Source organism: Canis aureus, chromosome 2 (genome assembly GCF_053574225.1).
Source record: "Canis aureus isolate CA01 chromosome 2, VMU_Caureus_v.1.0, whole genome shotgun sequence".
Lineage (NCBI taxonomy): Eukaryota > Metazoa > Chordata > Mammalia > Carnivora > Canidae > Canis > Canis aureus.
This window is the reverse complement of record NC_135612.1, coordinates 63,714,439-63,730,455: the sequence shown is the minus strand read 5'-3', so window position 1 is coordinate 63,730,455 and position 16,017 is coordinate 63,714,439. Positions and strand designations below refer to the sequence as shown.

General features: G+C 43.4%; 1 protein-coding gene across 2 annotated transcripts in view; it reads right to left on the bottom strand.

Moving 5' to 3' along the window:
* The window catches only part of FAM184B (family with sequence similarity 184 member B), a 132,962-nt gene that overhangs the window by 20,662 nt on the left and 96,283 nt on the right, over positions 1-16,017 (bottom strand). For both annotated transcript variants that reach the window (XR_013367244.1, XM_077876774.1), the window contains exons 8-10: positions 8,332-8,435; positions 2,027-2,156; positions 1,029-1,241 (exon numbers count right to left, since the gene is read on the bottom strand). Coding sequence is in view for 1 of the 2 variants with exons in the window: in XM_077876774.1 (XP_077732900.1) it covers positions 1,029-1,241; positions 2,027-2,156; positions 8,332-8,435 (447 nt within the window). In the remaining variant the exon portion in view is untranslated. The remainder of the gene's footprint in view (positions 1-1,028; positions 1,242-2,026; positions 2,157-8,331; positions 8,436-16,017) is intronic.

Sequence of the window (16,017 nt, the reverse complement as noted above, 5' to 3'; positions counted from 1 at the left end):
ATCTGAGGTTCTAGGTGAGTCATATTCCTCATCTCACTCTTGTCTCAATGATAAATGCTACCCCTAGTTCCTGAGCCTTTCTGAGCTTCGCCATGGGAATCAGCTTAATTCTTGTCCTCTCTGCAGGCACTTGGGTTCGAGCTTCTCTGCTCTGCAAGGCCACATGCTATTTCCCCATTTCTTTCCTGTCCTCCTTGCTTTATCTGGAATAGGAGTAAGCTTCTGCTTTGTGTTTTCATTATTGTTTTCTGGATGGTTTCCAATAGGAAAGAATTCAAAGAAGTGGGTATCAATGTCCTCAGTGTACAGAAGGGGAAATTAAACTTAAGGCTCTAATTCAGTGAGACCCTTTACTAAGCAGCTATCCTGAACTAGGAGGAGAGTCAGTGTCTGAACACAGCGTGCTCCTGGCCCCAAGGAGCTTCCCTTGGTAGATCTGATCATAGGAGGAAGTCATTGGTTAGAGCATGAAGACTGCCATCACTGAGGAAGACAGTGTGTTGTCTGTGACAGTCGTAGTAGTAGCCCCAGCTCCCGAGAGAGCAGGAGCAAAGGCCTTCTGAGAAAGTAGAAGGTAGCAGGTAGATGAAACATGCTCCTGCTGGGTTACACATCATCCTGCACCTGACCACCTCATCCCAACTTTCCAAGCTGCCCTCTCTGTTTTCATCTCCTGGCCGAGTCTGACTCCCCAGCATGCATCATGCACGACATTGCCCAAGTTGTAAAGAAAGTTGTTCTAATGTTATCAAGGTCACATGAAAATAGGGAGAAGCAGGACCAGAAGCGCAACAGACCTAACTGTGAATCCTTCTGTGGCCACTTTCTAGCTGTGTGACCCTGAGCAAGTTACTGAATCTCTCTGAGCCCTTACCCTCATCTGGAAAAAAGGGAATGTGGTAACAGTGAGCTAGTAAGATTAACGTGGGGATTGGAGATAATGTACAAAAGACGCCCTATATAGGGCATAGAGGCGCTCCCATAGCAAGTGCTCAGCAAATAGCGGACTTCATAATGATCACCCTTACCTTGAGTTCTTGATTTTTGGCCTTCTCAAGCATGCGTAGGGCTCGCTGATGGGAGGCCTCGAGCTGGGCTTTCATGGCCTGGTTCTGCTGAATGGTCTCCTGGAGCTCTTGCTGCAGCTTCTCCCTTTCGTGGTCGGAGAGTTGCTTGAGTTCCTGCAGGTCTTCCCTGTAGCTGCTGGCGCACTGCTCCAGAGCCTGCTGCATCTGGGAGACCTGCCGGCCAGGGCAGCCTGCTCTCAGGCTAGGCTCTCTCTGCTCCCTCTCCCCTTCCTGTTTTTTTTTTTTTTTAATAAGTGCTCTGAACATCTCCTCAACCCAGCTGATCCTCCTCTACCTGTGGAAACTCCTAGGGAGAGTGCTGTAACCTTGAAAAACCTGGGGATGGCCAGTCTCCTGGGGGCTTCTCAGCTAGCTGCATGAATGCCAGGTGAGAGGGGCAGGTGGGTTGAGATGCAAACCAGCCAAGAGATACTGAAGAGAGGCCACTAAAGCCTTGCCTGACAACCCCATTTAGTATTACACTCAATCCTCATCACCAGCCTCTCAATCCTTTTTTACCTTGTTCTGTTTTCTTTTTCCTGCAATCCAATCATCCTCTAATATACTATATGTTTTACTTATTTCTTATGTCTAGTATTTTATGGTCTGTTCCAACTTCCTCTGCCATAATATAATATAAGCACTATATCATATAATGCAGTATACTGCAGTATAATATAAAGCACTATAATATAATGCAGGACTTTTGTTCGATTTGTTCATTAATGTATCCCAAGTATCTAGAAGGGTTCCTGTTGCATCGTAGGTGCTCATGAACCACAGGAGGGACTGAATAAACAAATGAAGAAATAGAAGAATCTCATTTTTCCCTGACCTGGAATGCCCTCCCCAGCATGGACATGCATCAGGCCCTGTATGTATTTCCAACATTGTCTGTAAGGATGAGGAGGCATGGTCTCACTCAGCATGAGGGCACCTCCGCACCATGGCTGTCCTACCTGGGCTTGCAATCTGGCCTTCTGGCTTTGCCATTCCTCCTGCAGATGCTGGATTTTGGGTGCCTTCTCCTTCAGCAAAGAGTTCAGTGGAGGTTGCAGGTCACCTCCCTCCTTGAGAGGCACTTCAATCCTTTGAAGATAGAGAGGCCAAAATCATAAAAGATTCTGGGCTGGGAATGATATGATTACCCCGGGCTGGGGGAAGGAAGCTCCCATGGCAGGGAGTGGGGTGAGAAATATCTTTCTTAGATTTAAAATAGTAACCTGACATACAGTTCTAAGTGTTATTGCACTTGGGATACAATCAGGATTCAGCTGGAGCCCAGGGGTTTTAGCGGGTGCTTAATAAATGATGATTGGCTGTTAGAATGACTGAGCTTGGAGTCACTTATTGGGGCCCTTGGGAGCTCTGAAAAAGAGGCCTCTCTGGTCTAATTTCACAACTCTTCCTGCAGATGAAAAAAGATAATGAAATAAATAACACTTTACTTGAATACAGTTCTTGACACTTTTCAAAGCATGCTCATGCCTTTTACTGGCTGTTCCCGGTCTACACAGGAGGACTGCAAACAGGTCTTTACATATGAAAAATAAGATGCTGGTATAAAGCCGCATCTGTATTCCAGGACAGATGCTCAGGGATGTCTTTGGAGGAGTCCTTCCCTTACTTAATGCTGAACTTTTGAACCAGCTAAGAAATTCAAATATAACCGGCTGAGATGGGGGTTTTAAGTATTTATTCAATGTAGCAATGTAAGAGGATGCCACACAGTGGGCATCTCCGCAGAGACTGCTGGAATGTAAGTGATGTTTCCTTCCTCCACCAAGGATGTCAGGCCAGAGGGCCAGAGGTTAGGGGGTGAGGGCCCTGATCTGTGGAGAAAAGCCATGAGAAGGGGACTCTGGCTTGGCATAGGTGGGGAGGCCCAGCAACTTGGGCACAGGCTAGGGGGTTAAGGAAAAGATAGTCAGAGGGAATCCCTGAAAGGGATGGCAGTGGTTCAGAGCCTGAGCTAGAGCCAGATTCCCCAAGGTCAAACCCAGCCCTACTGCTTACTAGTTATGTGACCTTGGGTGAGGACTTTAAACTGTCTTGGCCTTAATCTCCTCAACTGTAACATGGGATTAATAATGGTAACTTTGATATGGATTGTTGTAAGGATTAATAAATATCTGATAAATGCTTAAAGCCGTGTCCAGCACATAGTAAGAATTATATAAAGAACTAACCAAAGACTTAGGAAAGAGAGAAGGTTTCTTTCTCTGCATTCCGGTTCTTTTAGGTAATTCTCAAGCTTTCAAGGATGTGTTAAACATACCCATCTTTAGGGAAAAACAGACCTCTCCTAGATCTAAGCAACAGGTCTGAAACAAACCAAGGATTAGGAGACTACCTGGAGTGATGGACAGAGAAGCAGCCTCCAGCCAGAGTGAGAAGCCACACTGCCGGGTATGATGCGTGGACCAGGTGAGCTGACCCTGATGAACTCAGGAGGAGACTGTACTTCCTCCCAGGGCTCAGCCATTACATTCGAAACGATTTATTGAGAATAAATTTACATATAGTGAAATGCACAGGTCTTAAGTCTACAATCCAATGAGTTTTGACAAATATATACAACTATGAAACCAACACCTTATTTAAAATATAGAACATTTTCATTACCCCAGAACTCCCCCTGCACTTTTTTCTTGCCAATGTCCACCCACAAGCAGCCAATGTTTTGATTTCCATCACCACGGATTATTTTTGCTTGATCTTCAGCATCAATCATACAGAATCATATGCTATGTATTCCTCTATGTCTGGTTCTTTTGCTCCAAACAATGTCTTCAGGATTTATCCCCATCACTGGGTATGTGAGCATGTCATACTTTTCATGGATGAGTAGTATTTCATTACCTGAATATACCATAATTTTTTAAAATGTTGCTGGGCCTCCCTACCTCTGCCAATTTCCTACTGATAGACATGTTGACATTTTTGCATGTTAACATTTCTGGGCTAGTGTGAATAAAGCTGCTAGGACTATTCCTGTACAAGTATTTTTGTGGATCTATGTTTCCATTTCTTTTGCTTAAATATCTAGGATGGAAACTGCTGGTAGGTATATGCTTAACTCTTTTTTTTTTTAAGGAATTTTTTTTTTTTTTTTTTTTTTTTTTTTTTTTTTTTAGAGAGAGAGAGCAAGTTTGTGAGAGCAGGGTGGGAGAGGGGCAAAGGGAGAGGGTGAGAGAAACTCAAGCAGACTCCGTGCTGAGCGTGGAGCCCAGTGCAGGGCTCGATCTCACGTCCATGAAATCACAACCTGAGCTGAAACTAAGAGTCAGACACATAACCGACTGTGCCACCCAGGTGCTCCAGTATATGCTTAACTTTTTAGAAAACCATCAAATTGTTTGCTGAGGTGGTTGCCCCACATCATCTCCCACCAGCAGCGTATGAGAGTTTCAGTTGTTCCACATCATTGCCAACATTTTGTATCTTTAGTCCTTTTAGCTTAAGTCATTCTGGTGGGTGCAAAATTGTATCTCACTGTAATTTTAAGTTGCATTTCCCCGTTGACTCTGATGTGAGGTGCATATTCATGTGCTTATGGGACATTCATTCTTTTATGCAAGTGTCTGTTCAAGCATTTTGTTCATTTAAAAATATATTTGCCTTTTCTATTATTGGTTTATAGGAATTCTTTATATATTCCAGATACAAACTAAATAGCCTCTCCCAGCCTATGACTTACTATTCCACTTCTTTTTTTTAAATTTAATTTTATTTTTTTTATTCATGAGAGACAGAGAGAGAGAGAGGCAGAGACACAGGCAGAGGGAGAAACAGGCTCCATGCAGGAAGCCTGATGTGGGACTTGATCCTGAGACTCCAGGGCCACGCCCTGGGCCGAAGGCAGGCACTAAACCGCTGAGCCACCCAGGGATCCTGAGTTTTCTTTTTAAAAGAGAAGTATTTAAAGCTATGTATTGTCCTCAGTAGCAATCTCCCCCAAATTCTGATATATCCTATTATCATTGAATTTGAAATAGTTTCTCATTTCCACTGTGATTTTATATTTTGACCTATGGGTTATTTAGGAGTATTCTGTATACTTTCCAAATATCTGGGGATTTTCTCAATAGCATATTATTCTGGATATCTAACTTAATTCTTTTGTAATCAGAGAATTCCTTCTGAAAGATAGTATATTTCAGAGTATATTCCAATACTTGAAATTCATCAAGACTTATTTTGTGGCCCTTCATATTGTCTACATTGATGAATGTTCTATTGTGCCTCAAAAGATCTGTTCTGCATTATTCAGCACATTGTCTGCAAATGTCAGCTTGATTAAGTTAGCTGATTGTGTAACTCAAATCTTCTGTATCTTTGCCACTATTAGGCTAGTTGGCCAAATCCTCATAGAAAGGTGTCACAGGGGGATCCCTGGGTAGCTCAGCAGTTTAGCACCTGCCTTTGGCCCAGGGCACAACCCTGGAGTCCCGGGATTGAGTCCCACATCAGGTTCCCTGCATGGAGCCTGCTTCTCCCTCTGCCTGTGTGTGTGTCTCTCTCTGTGTGTCTATCATGACTAAATAAATAAAATATAAAAAAAAGGTGTCACAATTGCCAATTGTGACTGTGAATTTCTCCCTTCAGTTTTCTCACTCTTTGCTTCATTATTTTTAAAGCTCTGTTGTGAGGTCAAACACATTTAGGGTTGTTGTCTTCCAGATGAACTGACCCCTTTACCATTATAACATATTCTGTTTCCTCCCTGGTAATATTCCTTATTCTGAAGCCTACTTTGACATGAATACAGCCACATCAGCCTCCTTCTGCTTATCATTCGCATGGTAGAGTTCATCCCTTTATCTTCAGACCTATCTGTGCCTGTAATAGTTTACAAGGGCTGCCTGAACAAAATAGCTTAAAATGGGTGGCTTAAAAAACTGAAATGTATTTCCTCACAATTCTGGAGGCTAGTAGTCCAAGATCAAGGTGTCAGATTTGGTTTCTTCTGAAGCTTTTCTTCTTCTAAGGCTCACAGATGGCCACCTTCATGCTGGGTCCTTACAACAACAATCTTTGTTGTCTGTGTGGGCTCTTCTTTCTTCCTCCTCCTCCTCCTCCTCCTCCTCCTCCTCCTCCTCCTCTTCTTCTTCTTTTTGTTCTTGTTCTTCTTCTTCTTCTTCTTGTTCTTCTTCTTGTTCTTCTTCTTCTTTCTTCTTCTTCAAGACTTTATCTATTTATTCATGAGAGACACACAGAGAGAGGCAGAGACATTGGCAGAGGGAGAAGCAGGTTCCCTGTGTGGGACTCGATCCCAGGATCCTGGAATCACCACCTGATCCAAAGGCAGATGCTCAACCACTGAGCTACCCAGATGCCCATGGTCTCTTCTTATAAGGACATCAGTCATGTTGTATTAGGGCTGCCCTAATAATAAAACTCTAAAAAGGATTTTAACTTAATTAACTATTTAAAGGCCCTACCTCTAAATAAGTCACATTCTGAGCCCCTGGGGGTTGGGGTGTGGGGAGGATACAATTGTGTTCACAAGAGTGTCTTTATATTTAAATGTCTCTCTTGTGGACAGCATAGAGCAATGTCTTGCATCTCTGATAATCTCTTTCTTTTAGATGGTATGTTTGATTCATGTACATTGTAATTATTGCATTGGTTGGGCTTAAATTCTTTTTAGTCCACAGAGTTCAGGTATAGCTCACTCTGCCCTCATCCTCAGATGGGCGACCCAGGGGAGGATGTGTCACAAATACTGGCTAGTCAGAGCACTCCATCTTTGTGGCAGAGTGATTGGCTCAGGGATTGACATGTGACCCAAGTTGGGTCCTTAGAGACCTCTTTGAAATTTGTCATATTTTTAGGAAAAAGACTCCCTTTCCTTCTGGAATTGTGAGTTATAAATAGGACAAGGTTTGTGGCTACCAGTGGTAAGCAGTAGTACCAGGATTTAACCTGGAGACTTGACTCCAGAGTCTGTCCTTCTTAACTGCTGTTCTTTTGGTACCTAATAGGCCCTGAGGCAAAATCTGAAGGATGGAGGAGGAGGCAGGAGCTAGGAGTTCATTCAGCTGTAGGCCCCTTGACACTGCCATTGGTCTAGTTTAGGGATACACACCCTGCTACCCCAAGGCTATGATCTGAATATTTATGCCCCCCTCCCCTAATTCATATGTTGAAACCTATTGTTCAAGGTATTAGGAGATGGGGATTTTGGGAGGTGATTAGGTTATGAGGGCAGAGCCCTGGTGATAAGATTAGTGCCCTTATAGCAAGAGGCATAAAAGAGACCTCTCCCCTAACACCTTCTCTCTTCCTGACCTCCCCCAAACCCCCTCGCCATGTAAAGACACAGAAAGAAGATGGCCATCTGCAAGCCAGGGCAGAGTTCTCACCAGGATCTGAGCAGATCAGCACCTTGACCTTGGACTTTCCAGCCTCCAGAACTAGGGGAAACAGATTTCTGTTGTTCAGGCCACACCATCTGCGGTATTTTGTTAAAGCAGCTAGAGGTGACTATAAGACATGTGGACACCATACTCTTCTCTGTCCAGTGATAATTTTGATCATGTGACTTGCTTTGGCCAGTGGAATAAGACTAGAAATGAGAGGATGCAGTTCTGAGTATAGGCTTTAAGAGGTACTGCATATTTTCATCAGCTCTTTTGAGATTCTTCCCTTTACCATGACAACAACATGCCCTAGATAAGGGCTAATATTTCAGTCTTAGTCCCAGAATGAGAAAGCATGTGGATGAGCCTTGAACTTTACCCATAGTTTGGGGCAGGCAATAACACCGACCCTCAGGCAGGAGCCAAGAATATAGGTAGCTGACCTAGGAGTTAAAAATCACTGAAACTTGGGGATTTTTGTTATAGCAGCAAAAGCTGACTAGTATGGGGGACAGATATGGGGAATTTCTCATCAGTGACAATGCCCCCACCATTCTACCTTAGTTCTAGAAAACTTGGAAGAATAAGGAGCAGAGATTTGGGGACAGGCCAGGTCTGCGTTTTGGGCAGGTTTACTAACCTCTTTTGAGTTTCAGGTTTTTAATCTATAAAATGGCCTCTCCAGGTGGGTGTAACAATGAAATAAGATAAATTGTGTTAAGCCCATAGCTGTACTGAGAACATACAAAACACATCTGTTCCCTTCCTAAATGTGATTCAAGGGGCAGTGGTAAACACTTGAGGACTGACTGACTGACTGAATGAACGAATGAATGAATCCTTCCAAATCTGAGTCCTCATTCACTGGAGCACTTGCAAGCCTGCATGTCCTCCTGTACCTTTCTTCTTCATCACTGCTGGTTCCTTCTTCAGCTGCTAACTTATCCTGGTACTCTTCTCCTCTGGGCAGGGTCTGAGGCTTATTCAGCTTCAGGCATGGATCCTAAGGCAAAAACAGTCACAAGATGAGACTAAGTACACTTCCCTGATTCAATTTGTGGCTCATCAAACCAGAGAGCAGAGGAAAAAGAGCCCCCAGCGATCCACAACTGATGTACAGTCTGCAGGCTTGGCATGATAAGGCCTGGGATGATTCAGTACCTAGTACAGTGCCTGGTTTAGGAGCAGCAACAACTGCTGTATCCAGGCCTTCAGTTGGCCAAACACTTCACAGCTGATGTAACTCAAGCACAGAGAGAGTAAGTACCCTGTCTAGGGTCCCACCATCAGTGAGTGGTGGAAATGGAACATGCAATCAGGTGGTCTAACCCTGGGGCTGCCGTGGGGATCAGAGAACATGGCCAGCAACAGCTTGCTAGTCAGTATGAACAACCGCTATTATTATGATACCCATTTTAAGGTGGCAGCTTGTGACATCTCATTACATAGGATCAGAGAACATGGAACTTGTTGAATGACTCTACATGTTGAAAAACAGGGTGTGGTGTGAGGAAAATGTAGTAAACCATGAGTGGACACTGAGGTCTGGGAATCTTCTATGAATTGAATTCGTTCATGTTACCATTCTCCCCTTTCCACAGGGCTAAAAGGTGAAAAAGATGTTCTTCTTTTGATTTGTCTATTTGTTACAATAACCACTGTCTATGAACACATTACAATAAGACAAGCTAGGAATACATGTCCCCGTTGGTAAATCTCATTAAATAATGATAAATTGCAGCCTGGGGTTTCCACTAACTAGTTGCATGACCTTGAGCTAGTCTCTTCCCATTTCTGGCCCAGAACCTCATCAACTGTAAAACAAGGTGTTGGTTACATCTGTGGTTTTCAACTTGTGCTCCAGAGACTTTGGGACTCCCTGGGCCCGCAACCTTCAGAAGGGGCAGAGCTGAGGCTAAGGGTTTCCTATTCCCTCTCAACCTGGCATGAAATTGCTTTGGTTGCCCTTCCAGGTACCAATGTCTATTAAAGGTCACCAATGTCAAGGCCAATCAATGATGACCTCCTTGCTGCCAGTGGTCACTCCTCGGGCTTCAGCTAACTGAGCTGTAGGACTAGAAATATCTGGTCACTCCCTCCTGCATGCAGTCCTCTCTCCGGGCTTCTTCCTCCTTTGCTAGCTGCTTTTTCTTAGTATCTGCTGCTCAAGCCACCTGCTCCTCTATCCCACACCTTAGTCCTTCGACTTCTTTCTCTCACTCCCCAGTGTCTCATCTAGTTCCATGAATACTGACAATAAACAAATTTAATCTATTTCTAAGCTTTACCCTAAAGTCTGGACTTGAATATCCAACTGTCCTCCAGATATCACTTGGATGCTTAATAAGCTTCTCAAACTGCAACATGACCAGAGCTGAACTCTTGGATCTCACCCTCCCCAAACAACAAGCATGCACTTGCCTGAGGGCCTTTGCACTGGCGGTTCCACTGCCTGCAAAGCTCTGTCCTGTAATATTTGCATGCCTTGCTCCCTCACTTCATTCACCACAACCCAGAGACCTTTTTTTTTTTTTTAATTTTATTTATTTATTCATGAGAGACACAGAGAGAGAGGCAGAGACACAGGCAGTGGGAGAAGCAGGCACAGGGAGAAGCAGGCTTCATGCAGGGAGCCCGATGCGGGACTTGATCCTGGGACTCCAAACTCACACCCTGGGCCGAAGGCAGGCGCCAAACCACCGAGCCACCTGGGGATCCCCCCAGAGACCTTTTCTCACTTAAATTCTGGGCTCTGCCTATCAGGCACCTATGTTTAAGTCCCAGTTTTTCTTATTATTAACAATGTAACTTTGGGACAATTAGGTTGTCACGGGATTAAATACCCCAATAAATATAAAGGCTTTAAAATAGTATTAGCTACCCAGTGAATACTCAAATTAATATTCCCCAAGATTATTGTTCTCTGATCACCTTCTCTAAACTACCACCCCTTCTCACTTTCTTTCTCCTGCTTTGCTCTATGTCTTCCTCAAAATACAGATCATGGCCTGATACTAATTACTTGTCTATCTTTTTACTGTTTCCCTCACTGGAAGGTAAGCTGCATGGGGGCAGGGATTCTGCTCTGTTCACCACTGTTGCTCTGGTTCCCAGAAACAGTGTGTGGCATATGGAGAGCACTCAGTAAACCCTATATGAATAAACCAAAATGAATCTCTAGGATAGCAGGAGAGCATCTTGTCCCACATTCACTCCATTCTCCATTATATACCATGGCCCAGATACTGAGTGCTTCCCAGCTCTGCTCAGGAGCCCTTTCTGCCTTTATGATTCTCAAATTCCAAGTTCTGCTTGAATCATTTGTGTTGTCTCTAAACGTAGCAGATACCATGTGATGCTTAACCCCTTACTTCCAGAGAAAGGTGGAAGGTGGCACTCAGAAAGCCATTGGCCATCTCTGCCAGTGAGGGCCTATTGTAGAGTCCCCAGAAGTGATGGCCCTTTGGGAAGTAAGGGTTCCTCTGCCTCCTACCCTATCAAAGCCTTCATCTTCCCTTCTGGAGTGATATGTTCTGGGTCAACTTAACTGAGCTAGAACTACATTTTCCTGGCTGTCTTTCCCTGCATAATTCTGAGCCATGTGAGTTTGCATAAGATCTGGAAGATGGGTGTGAAGAGCTACCTTTTTCTTTTCATGCTTGGATGCTTGATGCAGGGCACCAGGTGCTGTGGCAGTTCATGCACATTGTCACTGATCTGCTGGCTCACCTGGTTGGCCTGGGCTGCGTGGGGCTCTCAGCTCCTCAACCTCCATAGGCTTCTCCATTTCCTGACCCCAGGGCATGTTTAGCTCTACAATGAAGGATACTGGATTCTCCTACATGTCACTGAAATCGGCAGAGCTGGAGGCTCATCAGCTTCAGAAACCAATACCATTGAAGTTCAGCCTCATTGGTCTTCCCCATTCTACATCTGTCCTTCTTTCCTTCGGACTGCCCACCCAGCTGTAGGCTTACTTTAGGCCTCACATTGGATACAGATGCAAGAGTTGCATATAGAGTGTTTACCTGGCTCCCACAATTATGCCATGTTGTCTCCAAAAATGAATCCCATATTCTTTATTATTTCTAGTAGTCTGTTTCTCTGATCAAACCCTATCTCAGGCACTCTTTCATTTCCAGGTCCTACTTATGCTTCAAAGCCCTACTCACCTGCTACTTTCTCCCTGAAGCCTTCACAATCTCTTTTGTTGCGATTATTACTCTCTGCTCTTGAAGGTCTCATAACAATTTTTTTTTGCTACTGTAATTCGCTCACAAATATTTTTGGTCATATGCCAAATGCCAGGCACTGTTACAGAGACTTACCAATAAATAAAACAGATGAAAGTTTTTCTGCTTTGTATCAGTTATAGGAGTATTCTCTTTCTCCCTTTCTGGAAGGTAAAAGTAATCCCAGATATAATTTTTAAAATGTTATAAATCCTACAGCCAGTAACTGAGAACATGCTGCACAGTCATTTTCCTTTGCCTGAATCCTTTTTCTTTATTGTGTGTAACTGGGTACTAAAATCCAGCTGGTTGACAGGGCCCAGTGAGTCTGGTTCATTGCTGTGCACTTTTAAAAATGATGTCATTGACCAGCTTTTACAGTCTCCATGTGGACCGTAAGCTAAAAGGCCCAACTTTGCCTACTACTTTCAGGTATTTGTGGCATTAAAAATATCCTGGATAACTCCAATTCCTATAAAGCCCAGAAGCAAATATCACAATCTAAGCAAAACAGGTGAGACAGGTGAGACACCTGCTATGAATACATGTTCAGTATAATCCAGAGAAAATTGCACAATGTGGAACAGCAGCAACAATCAAAATAGCATAATATGACAATATAAATACATAATTATTAAAATTAGTCCAAGTTTCAAGAGGGAAATGGAAGAAATATTGGTAAACAGAAAGCAAAAAATACGTTGACAAAAACAATCCTAATGGTATCAGTAATCATGACAAACATGAACTGGCTAAGTTCAACATGTTATCTATCCTGGAAAAAAGAACCATTCCTGAAAACTCTAATAATGAACCTGTAGGCATCTAATAATGAAGCCTGAAAACATGCAAAATGTTCAGAACTATTAAGGAGAAATGGGTAAATTTGTAACTGTATGCGAGAATTTAATAACTACCTATCAGAACTGATATATGAAGTAAACTACATGAGCTAGGGTATAGAAGATTTGAACAACAAGATTAGTAAGCTAAACCTAAGAGGTAAAAAAAAATGCTAAGCAGTGCTAACATTTATATGGTGCTAAGTGTTGCCAGGCCCTCAGCTCTATGAGCTGAGCAGCATCATCCCATTTTAAAGGTGATGAAACTGAGGCAGGAGAGGATATACAAGCTCCCCAAGATCATACAATGAATATATCACAAAGCTAGAATTCAAATATAGCCAACCCCTGAACAACATAGATTTGAACTGTGAGGGTCCACTTAACTATGGATTTTTTTCTCAGTAAATACAGCACAGTATTATAAATGTATTTTCCCTTCCTTATGATTTTCTTAATAACATTTTCTTTTCTCTAGCTTACTTTAAAATATGCATTGACTGGGATGCCTGGGTGGCTCAGTGGTTGAGCGTATGCCTTTGACTTAGGGCATGATCCTGGGGTCCGGGATCGAGTCACACATCAGGCTCCTTGCAGGGAGTCTGCTTCCCCCTCTACCTGTGTCTCTGCCCCTCTCACTCTGTGTCTATCATGAATAAATAAATAAAATCTTTAAAAAAATAAAATATGCATTGACTGTTTATGTTATCGGTAAACTTCTTGGTCAACAATAGGCCATTAGTAGTTAAGTCTTTGGGAAGTCAAAAGTTACATGTGGATTTCTAATTATGCAAGGGAGTTGGTACCCCTAATACTAGCATTATCCAAGGGTCAATCATATACTTAAATGACCAAACTGAGAATATAGGTTTCTTTTCTATCACATAGGGAACATTTAAAAGGACCTCATGGGGCGCCTGGGTGGCTTAGTCAGTTAAGCTCTGACTTCAGCTCAGGTCATGATCTCAGGGGCCTGGTATCACTCCCTGCCCAGTGGGGAGTCTGCTTGTCCCTCACCCTTTCCCTCTGCTCTCCACCACTCGTGCTCTCTATCACATAAAGATAAAATTCTTTTTAAAAAATGACCCCACAAAAGTCTACAAACAAATCTCACCACAGTTCCAAGTGTTGACGCTCTACAGACCAGGTAATCTGATGACAATGCAATAAAATCAGAAAGCAACAAGTAAGTAGATTTTAAAAAGTAAACTCTGGGGCAGCCCCGGTGGCGCAGCGGTTTAGCGCCGCCTGCAGCCGAGGGCATGATCCTGGAGTCCCGGGATCGAGTCCCACGTCAGGCTCTCTGCATGGAGCCTGCTTCTCCCTCTGCCTGTGTCTCTGTCTCTCTCTCTCTCTGCATCTCTATGAATAAATAAATAAATAAAATTAAAAAAAAATAAAATAAAAAGCAAACTCTGAGATATAGCTAAAGACACACACTTAGAGGGAAATTTACAGCTTTCACTGTATTTATTAGAAAACATTCAAGAAGTTAGAAAAAGAATAACCAAAGAAACCCTAAGTAAGTAGAAGGAAAGAGATACAAAAGACAAAATTAATGACATAGAAAAGAAGAGATCCGAGCAACACATCTGAAAGCTGGCTTTTTGAAAAGACACATGAAGCCTGATCAAGAAAAAAAGAAGAGGAAACTTGAAGCAATATGAATAATGGACAAATATCTCAAGAAAGTTATTATAGAGATGAAAAGGAATTTCAAATGTACTCTGAGACTGTGAAAGGAAATGTACAGGATGTAATTTCTGGGCCACCTTATCAACAGCTGATGTATTTAAAGGCATCCTGGGCAGGAGTCCAGAAACAGGAGAGGGTGGAAAATGCTATAAGAAGCTGATGATGTACCGGGATGACTACACCGGCTCCCAGCTGCCTCACATTTTTCTATTCCCCTATGTTAACTGATGGAGCCTAGAACTCTGTAAGGTGGGCAGGAAAGATATTGCCATCCTTGTGTTACAGGTAAGGATGTGAGATCAGAGAAGTAGTCCAGCTACTTGCCTCGGGTCACTTGATCCCTGGACCCCTGGATCGTCCCATTCCCTGCCATGTGATTCCATGTACCCACAATGGTACTCAGCACTGCCACGTTGGCAAGACCACCAGCTGCCAGCATCAAGCACATCCTACAAATGTCCAGTGAGAAGTATCTGTGAAACAGACACTTAAAATCATTCAGAGAGGGACTTCTGGGTGACTCAGCGGTTGAGCATCTGCCTTTGGCTCAGGGCGTGATCCTGATCCCGGGATCGAGTACAACATCAGGCTACCTGTGGGGAGCCTGCTTCTCCCTCTGCCTATGTCTCTGCTTCTCTATCTGTGTTTCTCGTGAATAAATAAATAAAATCTTTAAAAAAATCAACCTGAGAGATAAAGGTTGTTTTCCTAATCAACAGGGACATGAGCTCAGTAATCCTTTCTGTCCAATTGCTTTGTTCCATCTCCCAGGCCCAGAGACAGGGGCATCCTGTCCAAAGAAGAAGGTGAGTCCTCCTCTCTCTCTGTAAGTAATTGGAGAGGGACCCGAGTGTTCTTCTAAATCATCCTCCAGTCATGGCTAATGTTTGAAGGGGTTTCTAATCCAATCTTTAACTACTGGGGCTCAAAATGGTACCCTCAACTCCATTCATTCAGTTGTCATGTCACGTATCATTCTGTGTACAAGATGGTGCTAAACATCTGCCACCTGCAGGTCCATTAGATCCTGGAAAGGTAAAGATAAGAACACATAGTTCTTGATTTCAGCAAACTTATGGTTCAGCAGGGGGGACGCATAGACCATAAAAATGTCAAAAATATTTCCCTCCTTTCTCCCCCTACATAGGTACCTGGCATTTGACGTCAAAGTCCGTCATTCAAAAGGCCCTAGGGTGCCATCAGGGTATTTCACAAATGGACAAGACCATGGAGATCAACAGTTGACTGAATGAGTGCTTTCAAGCCCACTGATACTCGTGTCAGTGGTGTACTCCTCTCTGACCTTCAAATGGAAAAGAATCTCCATCTGCCGTTTTCCTGGTTATCTGCTTGGGATCTCAGTGTCTTCCTCCCAGGAACGACCCTGAGCCACTCCTGGTGTATCCAGGGTTATCGGTCCCCAAGTCACACTCCTGGTTTCCCCACGAGGCATTTTGCTCCAATTCCGCCCAGTGCTCTCTGTCCAGGACCAAAATGGCCTGGGCATAAGGTGTGCACAGAAAAATAAACAGTCCTGCTTCTCCTCCAACCATCCATCACAAAAGTCTCCTCCCAACTACTCCCAAGCAAAGAGCTGTTTATTTTAAACCTGTGTTCACATTAGGTCTTCATCTTTCATCTTCCAGGCAGTTAACCTCTTCTGGATTATTTCTATTTTAAAGGAACACCCACGCCCAGGAAATCTCCTGGAAGGGAATATTCAAAGTCATTCTGAAGTTCAGTTGACAATCTTTCAAAGTTAGCATTATGTACATCTTAAAATAGAACACTTAATGCAATGGGGTTTTGCTGAAAT